Raw genomic sequence first — 19,121 nt, 5'->3', positions numbered from 1 at the left:
ACAGAAATACAAATAGTACAAATTTAATTCATAAAAAAAATTCCAAATAACAGGTATGCTTAAAAAATGAGGTGTTCTGGCTAATATAGCTAAACATTCAACTGATTTTTTTTAAACCTTGCTAGTAAAAATTTTTTTAAATGCATTTAACCTGTTTTCCCACTCTCATAAATATAACATACTAAAGATAATTGAATTTTTTTGACAATTAAGCATCTTACTATATTTCAAAGCTATAAATATCAGTACCCATTATCCAATATTGTAGATACTGCAATTAATTAATATTTATTAAAGCACAAATGTGCCAAGTACTGTGCTAGATACAAGGAATACAAAGACAAAAATGAAACAGTTCTTCCCCATAAGGAGTATACATTCTATTGGGGAAAACAATATATATAGATGTGTAAGTAGATAAAAAAAAAAAATACAGGGTAAATTTTGGTACAGGCACTTAACACTGCTGCAAAGATCAGAAAAGGACTCATTTACAAGGTGATATTTGAGCTGAGCTTTGAAGGAAACTAATTTTAAGAGGTAGTGGTAAAGAAGAAATACGTTCTAGGAACAGATGACAATCTATGGAAAGATGCAAAGATAAATGATAGAATGTCATACGTGAGGCATGGAAAGAAGTCTGGACCAGACTGGTGCATGAAGCTAGACCAGACAGTACATGGAAAGAGTAATAATATATTATAAGAATGGAAAGAAAGGTTGAACTCAGGTTGTGAAAAGCATATATATACTACAGGATATAATATCCTGGTTACTGCATTTTTAAATAAATCCCTTTCATCAGTTTGTTTTCTTATGGATTTGCCTTTGTCCTAAAAGGAGAATACAGACAAAAAAAAATCCTATCTATTCAGTTCCTGATCAATTAGAGCTCTAAAGTAAATGAACAAATCAAAACAGGAGGAAATATAAGATCATAGATTTAGAGCTGGAATAGACTTTAGAGGTCATTCAGTTCAACCCCCTCATTTTACAGATGAAAAATTGAGGCAGAGAGTGGTGAAGTTATCTGCCCAAGGTCACACAAGTAATAAGTGACAGAGGAGACAGAAGAAAGAACTAATAAGCTATGGTGGGCATAATCATCATCAGCTTCTTCATCATCAATTTAGAGTTAAAAGGGATCTTAGAAGTAATCTGGTTCTCATTTTACCAATAAAGAAATTAAGTCCCAGAGGTTCAGTGACTTGACCAAAGTCACACAGGTATTATGCAGCAATGCCAAAAGCCAGGTATTCTGACTTTTAACTCCAACATTCCTGTATTGTAAAACATTATACGTGTAAATAGCTGTATATACTTCTATTTACAAATATCGTATTATTAACAACAAACACAAATATTACAAATCCTGTTTAAAAGAAATTAGAAAGTTAAGTAAAATATGCTATCCAAAGGAGTGTTTTAACTCATAAGGTATGGGTCTTACTACCCACAGCTGAAAACAGTAAACTGAAGGGCCTCAAATGTAAACAAAGTTTTGTTGATTAAATGGTATCACTACTTTGTGATGATCTTATTCCCTCATTCCTCTTTATGTCCTGGGTACTGTAAATCTGAACTATACCTTAAGAGGCTGCTCAACTCTTAGAGACTTAGGAAGACTTAAGAAGTAGGTTTCTTGATCAGTTTGTTACAGATGAAAATCCCAAAAGAAAAATTCTACCTCCTCAAGCTGATGTCTCTCTTAGATCCCTTCCAGCTCTAAAATTCTAAGTCAATGCATATAAACTTTCCAAATCATCTTAATACTTTTATTAAAAAGAAAAATCTTAATAATCATCAAAAAAATCAAATAAACATGTGAAACAAGGGCAAAATTTTACTCCAAAACTTTAGTCTTTAAAAAGTTAGAGAACCAAACACAACTTAAAATTCAATCAAACCTTATAACGATGATTTTTGTGAACACTGCTCTGGAAACAGTTCATGCAGAGGACACATGTTGGATCAATTGCACAGTCCCTAAAGAAGAGATTTCAAGTTAGTTACTCTAAATTTTAGATCATTATCATTTTAAGCACAGATATACATAGATCCTAAAATAACAGAATGATTTTTAAAAAAATATGCCACACATATACAGAAATTAACGTCTTTGCCTTCAATAAATAGTAGTTCATATTTATAAAGTATATTTCAGTTTACAAATCACTTTCTTTCCAACAACTCCATATAGTGTATTTTTATGCCTATTTTACAGATGAAGAAACTAAAGTTCAGTGAGATTACAATATCTGTCCAAGATTATAGAGCCAATGGCACAGCCAGGACTAGAAGCTGGGTCCTCAAAATGCAATGAGCTTTCAAGCACCCTCAGAGCCAATGGCATTTTTCTTGGTTGGGGGCAGAGCAGGGAAGGCAAGAAGCAGAATATCCCCACTGTTGGTAAATCCTCACTCTTTTAGGGTAAATTTTATTTTTATAAATAGACAAAAGTTATTCAGAGCTAAGTCTGTTGAATAATATGGGTGATCAACTGAATGACACTACTTGAAAGAGGTAGAAAAAAGGATGATAGGATATGACTATAAAGTAATGAAACTTACATTCTTGTGTAGCTCATAAATTGGTTCCAAAGATTAATGCAAAAAAGTTCCAAAAATATTTTGAATAAGTGGAGCTTGACTAGAATATGCATGTAGCTGAAAATTTCCATTTGCATGTAGTTTTTTCTGTTTGTCACATTTTTTTAAAAAAGATAATCTGTGATTACTTAATAGTCTCACCTTATATTATGTGATTTGTGTAGCTAATTTCTGACCTGACCTAATTTAAAATGTCAGAACACTCCTGTCGAACTGAGAAAATTACCTGCTGTTCCAACATCTTATAAAAAGTACTTCACTAACAGAGAGATTCCATATTGCTAGTTGAGGTTTGTGGAAAGAAAGACCCACCCTTATTTCCACTTACTCAAAATATTAAACTTTAAAATAAATCATCTTAATATCTTCAGTAAAAAAAAAAAAAACAACAAAATAGAAGGGTTTCTTTGCTAAATACCTTTTTCAAATTATTTGGGCAAGGATGTGAACTTCTTGAAAAGTTTAAAAGTAGATTTAAAAAAGTAAACAAAAATTCTTTTGGAATCTAGGGAAATTATTTTTAAATTACTGTTATAGGGAAAAAAAGAAAAGAAAAGGCTAACTTGTGACCCTGGACATCTCACTTAACCTTTCTAACACCTTCCTTTGCTGCAAATTGGAGAAGACTGTTTGATTCTATTAACTAAAAAACTAAACATGACAATACATTCTTTTTTATAACTCACTGACTTTATTCTCCTAAGTAGTAGCAAAATACATTAAATTAGCATGCTAACTTTTCTAAGAAATCATTATTTACCTTCGGCTAACACTACTCTATGGAAAATTGCTACATGATGCTCCAAAAGACAAACACTGACACATCCTCGATTTTTGAAAGATAAAAAACAAAACCACTAAAAAACTTTTTCAAAAAAAGTCTTATCTGGGGCAGCTAGGTGGCGCAGTGGATAGAGCACCGGCCCTGAAGTCAGGAGGACCTAAGTTCAAATACCACTTCAGATCAAACACTTGACACTTACTAGCTGTGTGACCCTGGGCAAGTCACTTAACCCCAACTGCCTAAAAATAAAATAAAATTAAATTAAATTTTAAAAAAGAAGTCTTATCTAATTTCATTATGGTATGGCTATAGCATTTTGCGAAAACCTAACAACTTTGACTCAACTTAACCCTTCTATGCTTCAGTTTCCTCACCTATAAGATGAGGGAGTTGGGCTAAATTGTATCTCTAGAGCACTTTTAACAGTTTTGTGATTCTGATTAAATTAAAAATATTCAAGAATTTGAATGAAGTTTACTATACAGCACAGTAATTTTGTCTAACCTCAAAAGCAAATTATTCTAATAGTTAAACTTTTTCCTTTTCTAAATATTTTGTATAATTTTTATCCATGTATTTTTCATGTTTCCTCTGCAGAAATTTCTATAATAAAACTGAGAAAAAAATAATCTGTTCTTAAATAAATAAGATATTTACAATCTCATGTTAGTTTTTAGACAGAAGAAAAGAAAAAAGTCAAAACTCAAGTTCAAAAGCCAAAAGAGTCTCAAGTTTCAAGTAGGTATAACTAAGAAAAAGATTCTCTGTACCTGACTGGGCTTTAAGTGGACAGCCCTCGAAAAGAGCCCTGGCAGTAAATCTGCTCCCATTTTGGGCTCCCTATATACTCACTCCTCCTCTCCTCCCCACTACACAACCCTCACTATCCTGCTGAAAACAAGCAAAGTTTCTCCTACTTCCCCATTCTCTTTTTGGAAATGGCAAAAGCCACAGCTTGGGTCTTGAAACAACAGAGAAAGAAAATGTGATGATGGCTTATTAATTGCGAGTGAGACTCTAACAAATATGCTGTAAGGGTTAGTCACAGACCATTAATAAGTGCTGAAAAGAACAAACACATTAAATAAAATGACAATGTTTTATAAAGAGCCTTGAGTTGATAAGGAACCTAAAAAAAGGTATACTACTGATAACAGGAAGAATGCAGAGATTACAAACACACTAATTCTATAAATTTCCATTTCTTACCTACAAGAGTATGTCGTCTCCCCACTTTTGAAAACCTTCCCACAAAGCTGAAATGCTCCACTTTGTTTCAATTTCTCTAAGGAAATAACTGGATCTTCTTTAAATAAGCACCATTCCAGTGGAGTTAATATCATCGTTTGAACAGCTTCCTCCTGTTTTTCCAATTCTGGGTCTATTTCTTCAAAGTAAATGTCTGGTACAGTTTGTGCCAAATAATATAAGAAGGCAGAATGAAAATCAACTTGCTGATGCCACCACTGCAAGAAAATAAGAGTAAAATAATTTATATCTTGAAACACTTTACTTCTTAAGAATCTACAGATAAAATTAAATCAAGTATAATTCTACTTAATCAGAAAAGGTACCATAGGATACCCTATAATACTCAGCCTCCTCTAACATCAAAGAGAAATGTTTGAGGAACACTCATTGGAAAGAATACTCCAAATCACTAAGGAATTAAAATTAAAACAGCTCTGACGTTTTACCTCACACCCATCACAATCTAATGGGAGAAACAATATGAAAACAACTACATACAAACAATAAATATACAGAATCTACATACATTTGAAAAGAGGAGACATGCATGACTGAGCAATTTCACACCTTTTAATGTAAAATAATTTTGTTGCAATATCAAGCATCCTGATTTGGTTATGATAAAATAAATTTGAAAAATATATCAATGGTAGCAGAGCTAGGTATTAATGACTCATCTGAAGTTGTGTTAAACCATGTGAATCTCTGGAATTGTTAAACTAAGGATATAAGGAATACCTTAAATATACCTTCCACTTATTATCTTTGCAGTGCCAGAGATAATCATCCCAAGATGAAAAGACATTTCACCATTCTCCCCTGCTTATGGTAGAGAGGCAACCACTTACTTATTTCTAAAGCTGATTTATGATTTCATTAGTCACTTAAAAATTTTATTGATATATTTTTTCTTCATTGCTCTTACAATTCACTCTTCCTCCAATAGAAGTTGCTACCCCCCAAAAAAAAGCACAATTAAGCATTTACTTATTATTATATTATCAGACATTTATATATTACATATTACATTACAGTATTATATTATCAGATATTTGTGATGTCTGATAATACATGCCTTATTCTGTATCTGTAGTCTAACATCTCCCTACTGAGATGTGAGTGGCATAATTTACCTCCAAGTCCTTGGAAATAACCACACATTACTGCATTGATCGGAGTTGTAAAGTCTTTCAATGTTGATTTCCTTTATATCAGTGTGGTCACTGATAAATTGGCCTCCTAATTCCAGAAAGATGCACACTAGATTGCAGTATAGTTAAGTGAATTCAAAATTAGTTGAAAAGTAGTCATTAACAGATCTAAGTCAATTTGAGGAAAGGTATCTATTAGAATACACCCAGACTCTGGTTCTGTGCTATTTTACATTTTTATTAGTGTCTTAGATTTAAAAAAAAAAAAACAGAAGAAAATCCTTAAGAAATGTTCAGCTAACTCAAAGCCAGGAAGAACAGCTAACACTTAGGATGATAGAGTCAGTATTCAAAAGGATCTGTGAAAAAAGGGATAGAAATTGGGTCTATGATTTCATTTGTATAAACTCCATCAACCAAAATGAAGGCTGGCATTATCTCTACAACTTATATTTTTAGAGTTATCTAGGGCACTAAAAGTTAAATTACTTTCTCAGAATTATACAACTAGAATGTCAGAGGCAGTAATTGAACTCAGGTTTTCTTGCCTCTGAGGCCAACTCTCCATCCACTGCAACAAGCTGCATTATAAAATTTGAAGCTAACACAAAGCCAAGATAGACAGCTAACACTCTGGATCCAAAAAGAATGAAAAATTTTTTTTTAAAAATCCTCACAGGTTAGACTACTAAGCCAAATCAAGTAAGATGAAATTTAATAGGAACAAGTGAAAATTTCCACACTTGGGTTAAATAAACCAAATACACAAGTACAAGATAATGGAGAGGTGACTAAACAATACTTCACAAGCAAAAGTTCAAAGGTTAGGGTAAATAAACTTCAATCATCACAAAAAGCTAACAGGATGTTAGGTCACTAATGCAAGTCTGCTTAGACTGGCTTCCTTTCCCCTGGAGAGAACAGAAACAGCCTCAATGTCTGATAAGCTTATTAAGTACAGTCATTAACACCAAAGGCATTCCACTAACCACTTTGCTTATCCTTATGACACATTTATTCTTTATTGGTGTATTTAAAAGCAGCTGGGGTCTATGCTGGTGGTATATTTATAAAAATGTCCTACTTCCCTTGGTCTATCTCAATATGATACCTAATAGACCCCAACCCTGAGCCTGCTCAGCCCTAGCCTGCAAGGTCTAGGCAAGGCTAGTAGTAGCCTGGGACTTCTGCCCAGGCTGCTTTAGAATCGGAGCCAACACGGAGACTCACAAGGCAGTGAGGTCAGGAATAAACATCCTCAATATCCTAAATGTGAAGCTTTCTCTCTCTGTGCCCTACAATCCTGGAAGGGACTGGCCAATAGCATTAGCAAGCAGAAAGCACCCAGAAAAGGAGGAGGAGAGATATTTTTGCCATGATCTTTCATGGTCAAACCACAGGTGAAGCATTGTGTTCAGTTCTGGGCACCACATTTTAGGAAGGACATTTACAAACATTGAAATAAGTCTAGATGTGTGTGATCAGGATGGTCTGGGTAATTTTTATGCCATGTTCTAAGAAAAATTGTTCCTTGTACATACATATCAGTTTCTCATATCCATTTATAGCACTAACCTCTCTCCTGACCTCCAGTTTCACATCACAAACTGCCTATTGGACACCTTGAACTGGATATCATAGACATCTTAAATATACCAAATCCAAAGAAAAACTCATTATCTTTCTCCCCTAAAGCCTCCCCCCTTTCCAACTTTTCTGTTACTGCAAGGATACCACTACTACTGGTGGAGTTGTGAACTAGTTCAACTATTCTGGAGAACAATCTGGAACTACACTCAAAGGGCTATAAAATTGTGTGTACCCTTTAACCCATCAATACCATTACTAGGTCTGTATCCCAAAGAGATCAAAGAAAAGGGAAAAGGATCTATACATACAAAAATATTTATAGCAGTGCTATTTGTGGTGGCAATGAATTAGAAACTGAAGGGATGACCATCAGCTGAGGAAGGGCTGAACAAGTTGTAATACATGATTGTGATGGAATACTATTGTGATGAGAAGGCTGATTTCAGAAAAACCTGAGAAGACTTACATGAACTAATGCAAAGTGAAGTGAGCAAAATCAAGAAAATATCGTACACAGTAAGAGCAATATTGTAACAATAATTAACTATGAAAGACTTAGCTACTCTGATTAAGACAATGATCCAAGACAATTCCAAAGGACTCAGATGAAAAATGCTATCCACCTCCAGAAAGAGAACTGATGAACTGAGTGCAAATTGAAGCATACTTTTTTTACTTTTTTTTGTTTTTCTATGCATATGTGTTCTCTTTTACAACATGGCTAATATGTAAATATGTTTTGTATGACTTCACCCATATAATCAATGTTATATTACTTGCATTCTCAAGGGGTGGGAGAGTGGCAGGAGAGAGAGAATTTAGGATTCAAAATTTTATAAAATGAACGTTCAAAATTTTTTTACAAGTAATTAGGAAATATTTAATGAAATAAAAGTATATTAAAAAAAAAAAAAGAATGTGAGCCTCCTGAGATCAGGGGCTGTTTTTGCTTTTCTTTGTATCCCCATTACCGAGAACAATACAATGCCTGATTTACATAAGTGCTTAATGAATGATTGCTGACTAACTTAAGACAGCTCTCTTTTTTCTTTCTTGTCATTCCTTAAGAGCAAAGACTATTTCATTCTTTATATAGCATTTGTATCCTGAGTACCTAGTACAATGACTGACACATGGTAGGTGCTTAATAAAGGCTTGGAGCAAAGGACCTGGAAACAAAGTAATTGACCATTGCCTGGAGAATGGCTAAACAAATTGTGATATATGACCATAATAGAACATTACTGTGTCATAAGAAATAGTGAATATGAGGAATACAAGGAGGCATGGGAAGACATCTAAAATGATGGGAAATGAAATAAGGAGAATTAGGCAAATCATATACATAATAACTACAACAACATAAATGCAAATAAGAACAAAAATCAAAACTTAATGTTATGTAATTATAATGACCAGGTCTGAAACCAAAGAAGAGAAATGGAAAGGGAAATGTATTTCCCTCCCTTACTTGGAGAGGTGAAAGACTATGGATATGAAACACTGTGTATACTGTCAGTGGCACATTGGTTAATATGGCTGAACTTTTCCCCCTCTTTTTTCTTCTTTATTTGTCTTTATAAGATAAAGCTGGAGGGAGGGAAGAATATACTGGAAAATGAAAGTGCATTATGAGACATAATGGTTTTTGGACATGGTCAATGAAGGAATTTGTGTTGCTTGAGTATATGTGTTTGTAAGAGGGTTTATTTTTCTTATCAATAGGAGGAGGGGAAGGAGAGAATGTAGATTTTCATTTATTTTAAAATGTTTAAAAAATGAAAGATATAAAAATACAATACATCAAAAAACTTTTTGAAAATAAAACATAATATATGTTGATGAAAAAATAATCTTAGACAAGAGGTTCCTACTTGGTCTTTCTTTTCTAAATACCTACTCCCAGAATCAAGAGTGGATATCAAACTATTTCTTAAATTCACCTCCTTATTGATCAGGAACTCTAAGATGTCTTGATCATTTCTTCTTAAGGTTCTTATCATTTCTGTTTTTGGAAACCAGTTCCTCTTTATTAGTCAGAATCTGGCCAAGAACAGTAGCTCTTGTTATTTACTTTGGGAGTATGAAATTAAGTCAATAATTTGTCAGCTACTCTGCTTAAACCCCATCACAATTAGGCTACTTCTTCACAGATGCAGGATGAACATGAACTTATTGTTCATAACATTTAATTGGCAAGTATTTATTAAGCACCTACTACATGCCAGCCACTATACTTGTTAACATCAAGGATAAATACAATTAGGTAACCACTGAAGCTTAACAGATATAACTATATAAACTTCTGTTTATGTAATGAAAGTATTGGAGCAGCTTGGTGGTACAGTGGATAGAGTGCTGGGCCTGAAGTCAGGAAGATTCATTTTCCTGAGTTCAAATCTGGCCTCAGAACTTAGTAAATGGGTGACCCTAAGCAAGTCACTTCATCCTGTTTGCCTCAGTTCCTCAATTGTAATATGAGCTGGAGAAGGAAATGTCAAAACGCTCCAGTATCTTTGCCAAGAAAACCCCACAAGGAGTCATGAAGAGTTGCACATGACTGAACAACAACAACAACAAAAATGAAAGTATGGAAACCTATTACTGCTAAGAATTATTGCACAATAAAAATATTGGATCCAATAAAAATTTAGGCAAATTAATGAATGTAAATACACTATAGTTTAATAAAGAGAAGTTACAAGTATTTAGGTACATTCTCAGGTTTTTAAGGTTGTTTTTTCCCTATTCTGTTTGTTGTTTGCTTTGGCAAACAAAATGGTTGTTAGCTTCCGCTTTGAAGAACTCTGCCAATCAAATCAGTACTACCACAGCCCAGGGTAATCTCCCCTTCTTCTGAATAACTAGTTACTATTTGCACATTAAGTATTTAGCACATACAGCTTATATTAAAGAATATCAGATTCCAAAGACTTAAAGGTCTCCCAAAGTGCAACAGAAAGCTTTACATGTTAGCATGAGTAGGTTTCAACATATTACTAAAGAAGAATTGTTCAGGAGGAGTGACTTAAAGGATGTCATCAAAACCATTTTGTCTTTTGTGATCAACTCTATCCCATTCAGTTAAGAATACTCCCCCTAACAAAATGACTACAATAACATAAAGAAAAAAGAAAAAGAGAAAAAAAAGAAAAAAAAGAAAAAATCCAACTTAATACCACGTAATTCTAATGACTAAGCTTGTTCCTGTGGTAAAAGATGAGAAAATGCATCCTCTCCCTTCTTTGAAGAGGCATGAGATTCATGTCTCAGGGATATTGCATGTCACACTCAGATGATAATGTTGTTTAGTTTTCCTGAACTGGTTTCTTCTTCTTTTTTACAAGGTACAGAGGAAACAGATATATGCAAATGAAAAGTAGTATAAAAATAAACAATAAAATTAAGCTTTAAAAAAAAAAAAAGGATGCAACCCTTAGTGGTACTTGTGAAATGTACCTCCATTCATTCTCCCTTAATTTTTTTTAAAATGTGACTGTTTATAGTCAACTATATCTGAGTTTATTGTAAAATATAGTACATGATGCTGATCTAAGCCCAATTTCTGCCAAAATGCTTTTCAATTTTCCTAGCACCTATTGTCAAATAGAGAATATTTCACCCTATAATTTATGTTCTTGGGTTTATCACAAACATATGGCTACTGTTTTGTTTTTTAATCTGTTTCTGGTTCTTCATCTGGTCTGATAACACAAAATTTGTAGTTAAGATTAGTTGGAATCACCAATTTTATTTATTGGCATGGTTTCCCATATTTCTACAAGGAATATTATATAGTTATATTTATATTAACCCTGCATGTCCCTAGGTAAAGTTAAAAACCTTTTGTACTAACAAAATCAAAGCAGATAAAATAAGAGGAAAAATATCAAATAGGGAAAAATCTCTGACTCAAATATCTTTGATAACAGTCTGATATCCAAGATATATAGTAAACTGATACAAATATGTAATATAAAGAGCCGTAATAGATAATAGTTAAGCAATAAAAGGATATAAATAAGAATTACAGAGTATCAATACCTGTGAATGCTCCAAATCACTATTAACAAGAGAAATATAAATTAAAACAATCCTTACGTTTCACTTCACAATAAAAAAAACTGGCAAAGATGATTTAAAAAAAAAAAACTACAACCAGATAATCAATGTTGGAGAAACTGTGGGAAGAAAAGTATGATATATTGATGATTCTCAAATCTACTTTTCCAGCCCTAACCTCTCTGTTGATCTCTAGTCTAATATCAAGCTGCCTATTGGACATCTCAAATTGTTAGGCATCTTAAACTCAACATGACTAAAACTGAACCAATTATCTTTCCCTCTAAACCCTCCCCTCTTCTTAATTTCCTTTTTACCACCATTTTCCCAGTCCCTCAGGCTCACAACTTAGATGACATCCTTGATTCCTTACTCTCTCTCTCAACCCCCTCCCTCACATACAATCTGTTGCCAAGTATCTCCCTAACAGTTCTTCTACACATCTTCTTCTCACCTCTGACCCTGCCACCACCTCGTGCAGGCTCTCATCACTTCATACCTGGACCACTGCAATTGCTGGTTGGTCTCCCTCTCTCAAGCTTTTCCCCATTCTAACCCATACTCCACTCAGTTGTCAGAATCATCTTCCTAAAAAACAAGTTTAACCATGTCACTTATTACTCAGTCAACTCCAGTGATTCCCTGTCACCTCCAGGATCAAATACAAAATCCTCTATTTGGCATTCAAAGCCCTTCAAAGCCTGACTTCCCTGAAACCTTTCCAGTCTTCTTATACTTTACTCACTCCCAAGTAATCTATGATCCAGTGACACTGGCCTCCTTACTATTCCTCAAACAAGCCATTCCATCTCCCAATTCTAGGTTCCCTTCTATCTGCCACCTAGAATTCTCTCCCTCCTCATCTCCACCTTCTGGCTTCTTCACGTCTCAGCTAAAATCTCACCTTCTACAAGAAGTCTTTCCTGACTAAGCCCAAAGGGCTATAAAAACGTGCACACCCTTTGACCCAGCAATAGCACTTCTAGGGCTGTAGCCCAAAGAGATCATACAAATGGGAAAAGGACCCACATGTACAAAAATATGTATAGCAGCTCTTCTCGTGGTGGCAAAGGATTGGAAATCGAGGGGATGCCCATCAATTGGGGAATGGCTGAACAAATTGTAGTATACGAATGTAATGGCATACTATTGTGCTATAAGAAATAATGAGCAGGCAGACTTTAGAAAAACCTGGAAAGACTTGTATGGACTGATGCTGAGGGAAGTGAGCAGAACCAAGAGAACTTTGTACAAAGTAACAGCCACGCTGTGCGATGACTAACTTTGATAGACTTAGCCCTTCTCAGCAATGCAAGGATCTAAGACATCTCCAAAAGTCTTATGATGGAAAATACTATCCACATCCAAAGAAAGAACTATGGAGTTTGAATGCAGATCGAAGCATATTATTTGCTCTTTTTTTTTCTTCTATTTTGTTTTGTTTCCTCTTTCTTGTGGTTCCTTCTATTGGTTTTAATTCTTCCTTACAATATGACTAATGTGAAAATATGTTTAATAGGAATGTATATGTATAGACTATATCAGATTGTGTGCCATCTTGGGAAGGAAAGTAGGGAGTGGGAGAAAAATTTAAAACTCAAAAGCTTATGGAAGTGATTGTTGATAAATTGAAATAAATTAATAAAAAAATTTTTTTTAAAAAGTCTTTCTTGATCCCCCTTTATGCTAGTTCCTTCCCTCTGCTGATTAGCTCTAATTATAATTTGATTTAAAAAATTTAACCACTGTAAATTGGTTGCCACAACAAATCCAAAAGAGCACAAGAAAGTGCCTTAGTCAACAAGCATCTGACTTGTTAAACTGAGAAAAATGGCTGCCAAAAGCAACACCACATTAGAACATAAATTAATTTGTAAAATCTGAAGAAATGATGGATGATTATTATCAGTATCATTGTTCAAAGTAGAGAGAGGCAATAGGAGGCAAAATCAGTTTAAAGACAGCTTGGCAAGACATCCAATTAAGCAAAGTCATTGCGCGCTCATTTCAGGATGAAAATGGAAGATTACAAACAAAATTAAAATGGAAAAGATTTGCAAAAATCATTATAACAAACCATCCATCAAGAAAAACATAATCACCATATTTAGATTTTAACATCATAGTCAAGGATGTGCTCACAGAGGAGGTAGAAATAGTGTTAAATAGATCAAAGATGGGAACAGCAGCCAGACTGAACCAAGTGTACATAAAAGAGATCCATGACAGTGGCAACAAAATTATGAGGGTACAAAGGGACCTATATACAAGGTATCAGAAGAAGAGGAAGAAAATCCTGGCCCTTATTAATAATGAAAAAAGGGAACTGAGAGAATATCAGTAGCTACCAACCTATGTAGCTATTTTTCCATCTATTCCAAATTATTATGACAGTTATCCATCATAAATGTCCTCAATAAGGAAGTTAGTAGGGAACAAGCAGGGTTTTGCAGGTGATATTCAACCACAAGATCACATCTTTACCATTTCACAATTAACTGAAAGATGCAGAGGATATTAGATTACAATGCTTTTGTTTGTTTATAACAAAAAAGCATTTGATTGGGTAAAACACAAGGTTTCATACAGTCTCATTTTTACAATAAGATGTGTCTCCCATCAAAATTATTCAAAGTTTCTTAGAAGATCTAGTTAGATATTTCTTCTACTCTTCTTCTAATAATCTTCTATTTCTATAGAAATAACCTTGTTCAAGCATCCCCTGATAATAAACACCAGACAAGTCACAACAGGTAGATTTATGCTCCCCAAAGGTGTTCATCACAGTGATGAAGGAGATCCAGTGCAAAGTTCAGGTCAAAGAAGGATTCTTCTGTAGGACATTGTGACAATTGTATCAAGGATGCAAACATTCTTGGAAGAACATTACAGAGCCTCCTGGAAGAGATCTATAATCACATAAAAGAGTTCAGCTGATCTACCCACACAGGAAGGATTAAGTGGATAAAGAATTTCTATTGCCCAGATTTTAACATTAATCTGGACAGAAATTCACCAGAGCTTGCTCATCAGTATGTATATCCAGAAGAGAAATACAAATGGACAATGAGTTGTGCCCAGAGTTAAACAGAGGGAAAAGAGCAGGCTGGATTGCCTTTTGGAAATTTCAAAGCTCCTTTTAACAACAAGAGACTAGTCAAGACGGCAGAGTAACAAAAAGAATACAGCCAAGCTATTTCCCACAGCTATTCCACAAAGATCTAGAAAATGTACCAAACTAAGTCCTGATTAAGAAATCCAAGAGAAAAAAAAAATCACAGTGGGTCATATTTCCAGTTCAGGTCAGCATAAGGAGATAGAAAGAGGTCAGTGGTCACTGGGGACAGAGTCCAGCCAGAAAAAGCCAGAAAGAGCTCTCAAACACATGAACTGAATAAGGGCCTTCTTGCAACTGTGCATCACAGCAAGTAGAGATCCCAGATCTGGCACAAAGGATCCTGACTTTGTGCAGGGAATAGAAGCAGGTGGCAATTGGCAGCTCTGTCACTCACTACCCCGTGCTGAGTCACAGATCCAAAGTGGACTGAAGAGGAGAGCTATACGTATGGTTCAGGACAAGGAGCAGTCATGGGCCCTAGGTTATGTAACCAGTACATAAGCAAGCAATGGCTCTATAGCACAAAGTCCAGGGGTGGTTCTGTGAGTTTGGATTCAGTCAAAGGGTCGCACTTGAGGACCTAGAGGGCCACATGTGGCCGAGACCACAGGTTCCCCACCCCTGGTTCAAACACTGAACCTGGCCTTAACACAAAGACCAAATCGAGGAAGTATGGCTGGAAAAAAATGAGCAAACAAACAAAAAGAATCCCACCATAAAGAACTATTACAGTGACAAGGTCACAAGACATAAACCCAGATGGAAGACTAAAACTTCAAAACATCTACAAGCAAAGCCTCAAGAAAAAGCATTAATTTGGTCACAAATTCAAATAGAATTCTAGAAGAGATGAAGCAAGAGCTTTTAAAAGGAGCTAAAAATTATAATTGAAATTAAATGCAGTAGAGGGAAAAAAAAACCCAGGAGTACTAGAGAAAAATTTTGGAAAAGAAATGAGAACCAAAGAAGAAAGAACTGGTATAAGAGGTACAAAACCTTAACCAAACAACAGATACCTAATTATAATGAAAATTAGAATGGACCAAATGGAAGCTAACGACTCCATAACACAAGAAGAAAAATTAAAACATAATCAAACTTCTTTTAAAAAAATAGGAGAAAATGTAAGTTATCTCACATTTTTAAAATTACCTGGAAAATAGTTGAAAGAGAAAGAATTTTAGAATAATTGAACTACCTGACAGCCACGACCAAGGAAAAAAAAAGAGTCTAGATAACAAAAGAAAAATGTCCAGATCTCTTAGAAGCAGAGGGCAAAGTGAAAATAGAAAGAATCCACCAGTTTCCTCCTAAAAGAAACCCCAAAATAAAAATTCTCAAGAACATCGTAGCCAAAATTCAGAACTTCCAGGTCAAAGAAAAATATTGCAAGTAGCCAGGTAGAAAAAATTTAAGTAACAAGGAACTGCAGTAGAAGATTTGGCAATTATGACTAAAAAAGAAACAGAGAACATGGAATACAATATTCCAGAAGACAAAAGATAGAAACTTACAGCCCAGAAGAACCTACCCAGTAAAACTGAAAACATTCCTACAGGGGGAAAAATGGACTGAAATAGAGAACTTCCAAGAATCCCAAATGAAAAGACCATAAAAGCTCTGAAATACAAACACTAGAGTTAAGGAAAACATAAAAAGGTAAATGTAAGCAAGCAATCATAAGGAACCAAAATGGATGAACTGTTTACATTCTAAGGTGGGGAGATGATACATATGACCCCTTAGAACCCTATCATCATCAAAAATCATAGGAGTTTAACAAGAAAGATAACCTGGTAGGGTCTTTTTTTTATGTTTTGATAATCTTAAAAGAAAGGAAATAAACTAGAAGAGAAATATACTACAAGGAAAAAAAGGAGAGGAATGGTAAGGAAAATTATCTCACGTAACTTGAGTATGTCAGTAGAAGACTATACAAAAAAGGAATGAGTGGGAGTCAGTCAATAAGCATTTATTAAGTACCTACTGTATGCCAGGTACGATGCCAAATTCTGGGGATACAAAGAAATGCAAAGAACAGTAATGAAGCTCATAGCCTAATGTGGGAGACAACACGAAAATAACTATGTACAAACAAGACAGACAAAGGATAAATTGGAGATAATCAAGAGGAGGAAGGCACTAGTATTAGGTATATCACGAAAGGCTTCTTATAGAAGATGGGATTTTAGCTGAGACTTAAAGAAAGCCAGGAGGCTGAGATGAGTAGGGAAAAGTATTCCAGGCATGGGCAACTCCCAGTGAAAATGTCTGGAAGTGGAAACTGGAATATGTTGTTTAAGAAATAGCAAAGAGGTCAGTATCACTGGATTACGGAGTATGTGGAAGGAAATAGTGTGTAAAAAAGATTGTGGAGGTAGGAGGGGGTCAGGTTGTGAAGGGCTTTGAATACATAGTAAATAGAGGATTATTATATTTGATTCTTGAGTTAGTTGATTGAGTTGGGGGGAGAGGTTTGAATTGACATGGTTATTTCTGTACTTGAGGAAGATTAATTTAACAGCTAAACAGATGATTGATTGCAGTGAGTAGAGACCTGAGGCAGAAAGACCAACCAGCCCTTGATAGTAATAGACTAGTTGTGAAATGATGAGAACCTGCCCCAGGGTGATGGTAGTGTCAGAGGACAGAAGGGATCATATACAAGAGATGTTGCAAAGGTGAAATCAACAGGCCTTGGCAAGAGATTAGCAGGGGTGGGGTGGGTGGGTGAGACAATAAGGAGTCAAAGATAACAGCCAGATTGTGAGCCTGGGTAACCAGGAGGATGGTAGTACCCTGGACAGTAACATGGAAGTTAGGCAGGAAAGTTCAGTTTTGGACATGTTGAGTTTAAGATGTTCATGGAACGTCCACTTTGAGATGTCTAATAGAGAGAAAGAAATGAAAGACAGGGAGTTAGGGGAGGTTAGGAACGAATAAGCAGATTTGAGAATCATCAGCATAGAGATGATAGGTGAATCCAGGGGAGCTGATGAGATCAAGTGAAATAGTATGGAGAAAAAAGAGAAGAGGGTCCAGGATAGAGCCTTTGGGGACACCTAGTATTAGCAGGTATGACCTGGATGAAAATCCAACAGAGGAGATTGAGGAGAACCAGGCTAAGGAAGTATCATGAAAACCTAGATAGAAGAGGGTATCAAGGAGAAGAGGGTGATGACAGTGTAAATGACTGCAGAGAGGTCATAGAGAATGAGGATTGAGAAAAGGCTAGTAGATTTGGCCAGTAAGAGAACACTGGCATCTGACAGAAATAAGGCTTAGACCAACCCCTTACACCATATTCCACAATACATCCTAAATGAATACATGAACTTAATATTAAAGATCATACCACAAAAAAAGAAAAACAACTAGAAAAGAAGCAGATCATACACTTCCCAGCTATGGGTAGATGAGTTCTTAATGAAATAAAAGATAAATGCAATTACAAAACATAAAATAGATAACTTTGATTACATGAAAGTGAAAGGTTCTGCATCGACAAAATTAATGTACCTAGGATAAGAAAGGAAAGCATATTTGTTACCTACAGAGCATGTGTTTCAGAGAGGACAACGGAAGAGGGTAGCTTTAGAATGGTACATGGTGGAGAGGGCCTGAGTTGAGGGACATGGGAATAAGACAATGGGGGAGGAGGAGTGAGGTGTGAATGATGACACCCTAGGGTTCAGAATCCCTTGAGAGGGGGAGGGTATGAAGCATAGTGGAGTTTGTTAATCCTCGAGGAAAGACTTCAGGGAGGTTTTCTTTGTCAATAAGGGTTTGGCCTCAAAGTGGAGTCCTCTAGGTGGTTTTGGCAGTTCAGGACCCCTAGTGGTTAGAGCTAATAGAATGATGTTATTGCCCTTCCCACTAGGTAAGAGACAGGCTGGATGGAGACGTGATGAAACATTCTTTCTCATCTTCCCTGGAAGGAAGTGTCTGATGCTTGATTGAATAATGTTTCTCTTCTTCCAGTGAAAGGTAAGACATTCCTGCAATGGAATAGAGCTCACCTTATCCCAAAGGCAGGAGACAGTGTTTCTTCTCTTCCCAAGGAAGAATGGAGACCAGGCAGGGGAACGTGATTCCAGAAGACTAATAATGAAGAATGGTATGTAATTCCTGACAGAAAGGTGATGGACTCAAGATGTAGAATGAGGCAGAAATTTTCACATGGTCAGTGTGGGAATTTGTTCTACTTGACCACGTACGTTTCTTACAAGAGTTTTGGTTTTCTTTTTTTTCCCAGTAGGGGAGAAGGAAATGGGGAAAGAAAATAAATGCCTGTTAATTGAAAAATAATAATAACATAATTGTTAGTATTTATATATTTATTCCAAGCTTCCTATTAAAGCAAAGGCCCATATTTTTAATACTAATATTCTATCAGCGTGGCTACATAGCAGCAAGACATGGAATACAAGTATCTCCAAAGACTTAAAAATGATTATCACACAGAGGACAATGGAGATGGCATGGTAAGTGTGAGCAGCTGCAACATACGACAAATGAGAAACTCTGAAGAACAGAATAAAAGATGTCATCAAGGA

At 35.3% G+C, this 19,121-nt stretch overlaps 1 protein-coding gene across 2 annotated transcripts in view; it reads right to left on the bottom strand.

The window, feature by feature from the left end:
* The window catches only part of UBR1 (ubiquitin protein ligase E3 component n-recognin 1), a 159,832-nt gene that overhangs the window by 126,783 nt on the left and 13,928 nt on the right, over window positions 1–19,121 (bottom strand). For both annotated transcript variants that reach the window (XM_027869880.1, XM_027869879.1), the window contains exons 2-3: window positions 4,603–4,859; window positions 1,908–1,986 (exon numbers count right to left, since the gene is read on the bottom strand). In XM_027869880.1, the coding sequence (XP_027725681.1) occupies window positions 1,908–1,986; window positions 4,603–4,859 (336 nt within the window). The remainder of the gene's footprint in view (window positions 1–1,907; window positions 1,987–4,602; window positions 4,860–19,121) is intronic.

Source organism: Vombatus ursinus, unplaced genomic scaffold (assembly GCF_900497805.2).
Source record: "Vombatus ursinus unplaced genomic scaffold, bare-nosed wombat genome assembly UNPS02014794.1, whole genome shotgun sequence".
Classification (NCBI taxonomy): Eukaryota; Metazoa; Chordata; class Mammalia; order Diprotodontia; family Vombatidae; genus Vombatus; species Vombatus ursinus.
The sequence above is the reverse complement of the archived record's forward strand: the minus strand, read 5'-3'. Positions and strand labels throughout refer to the sequence as shown.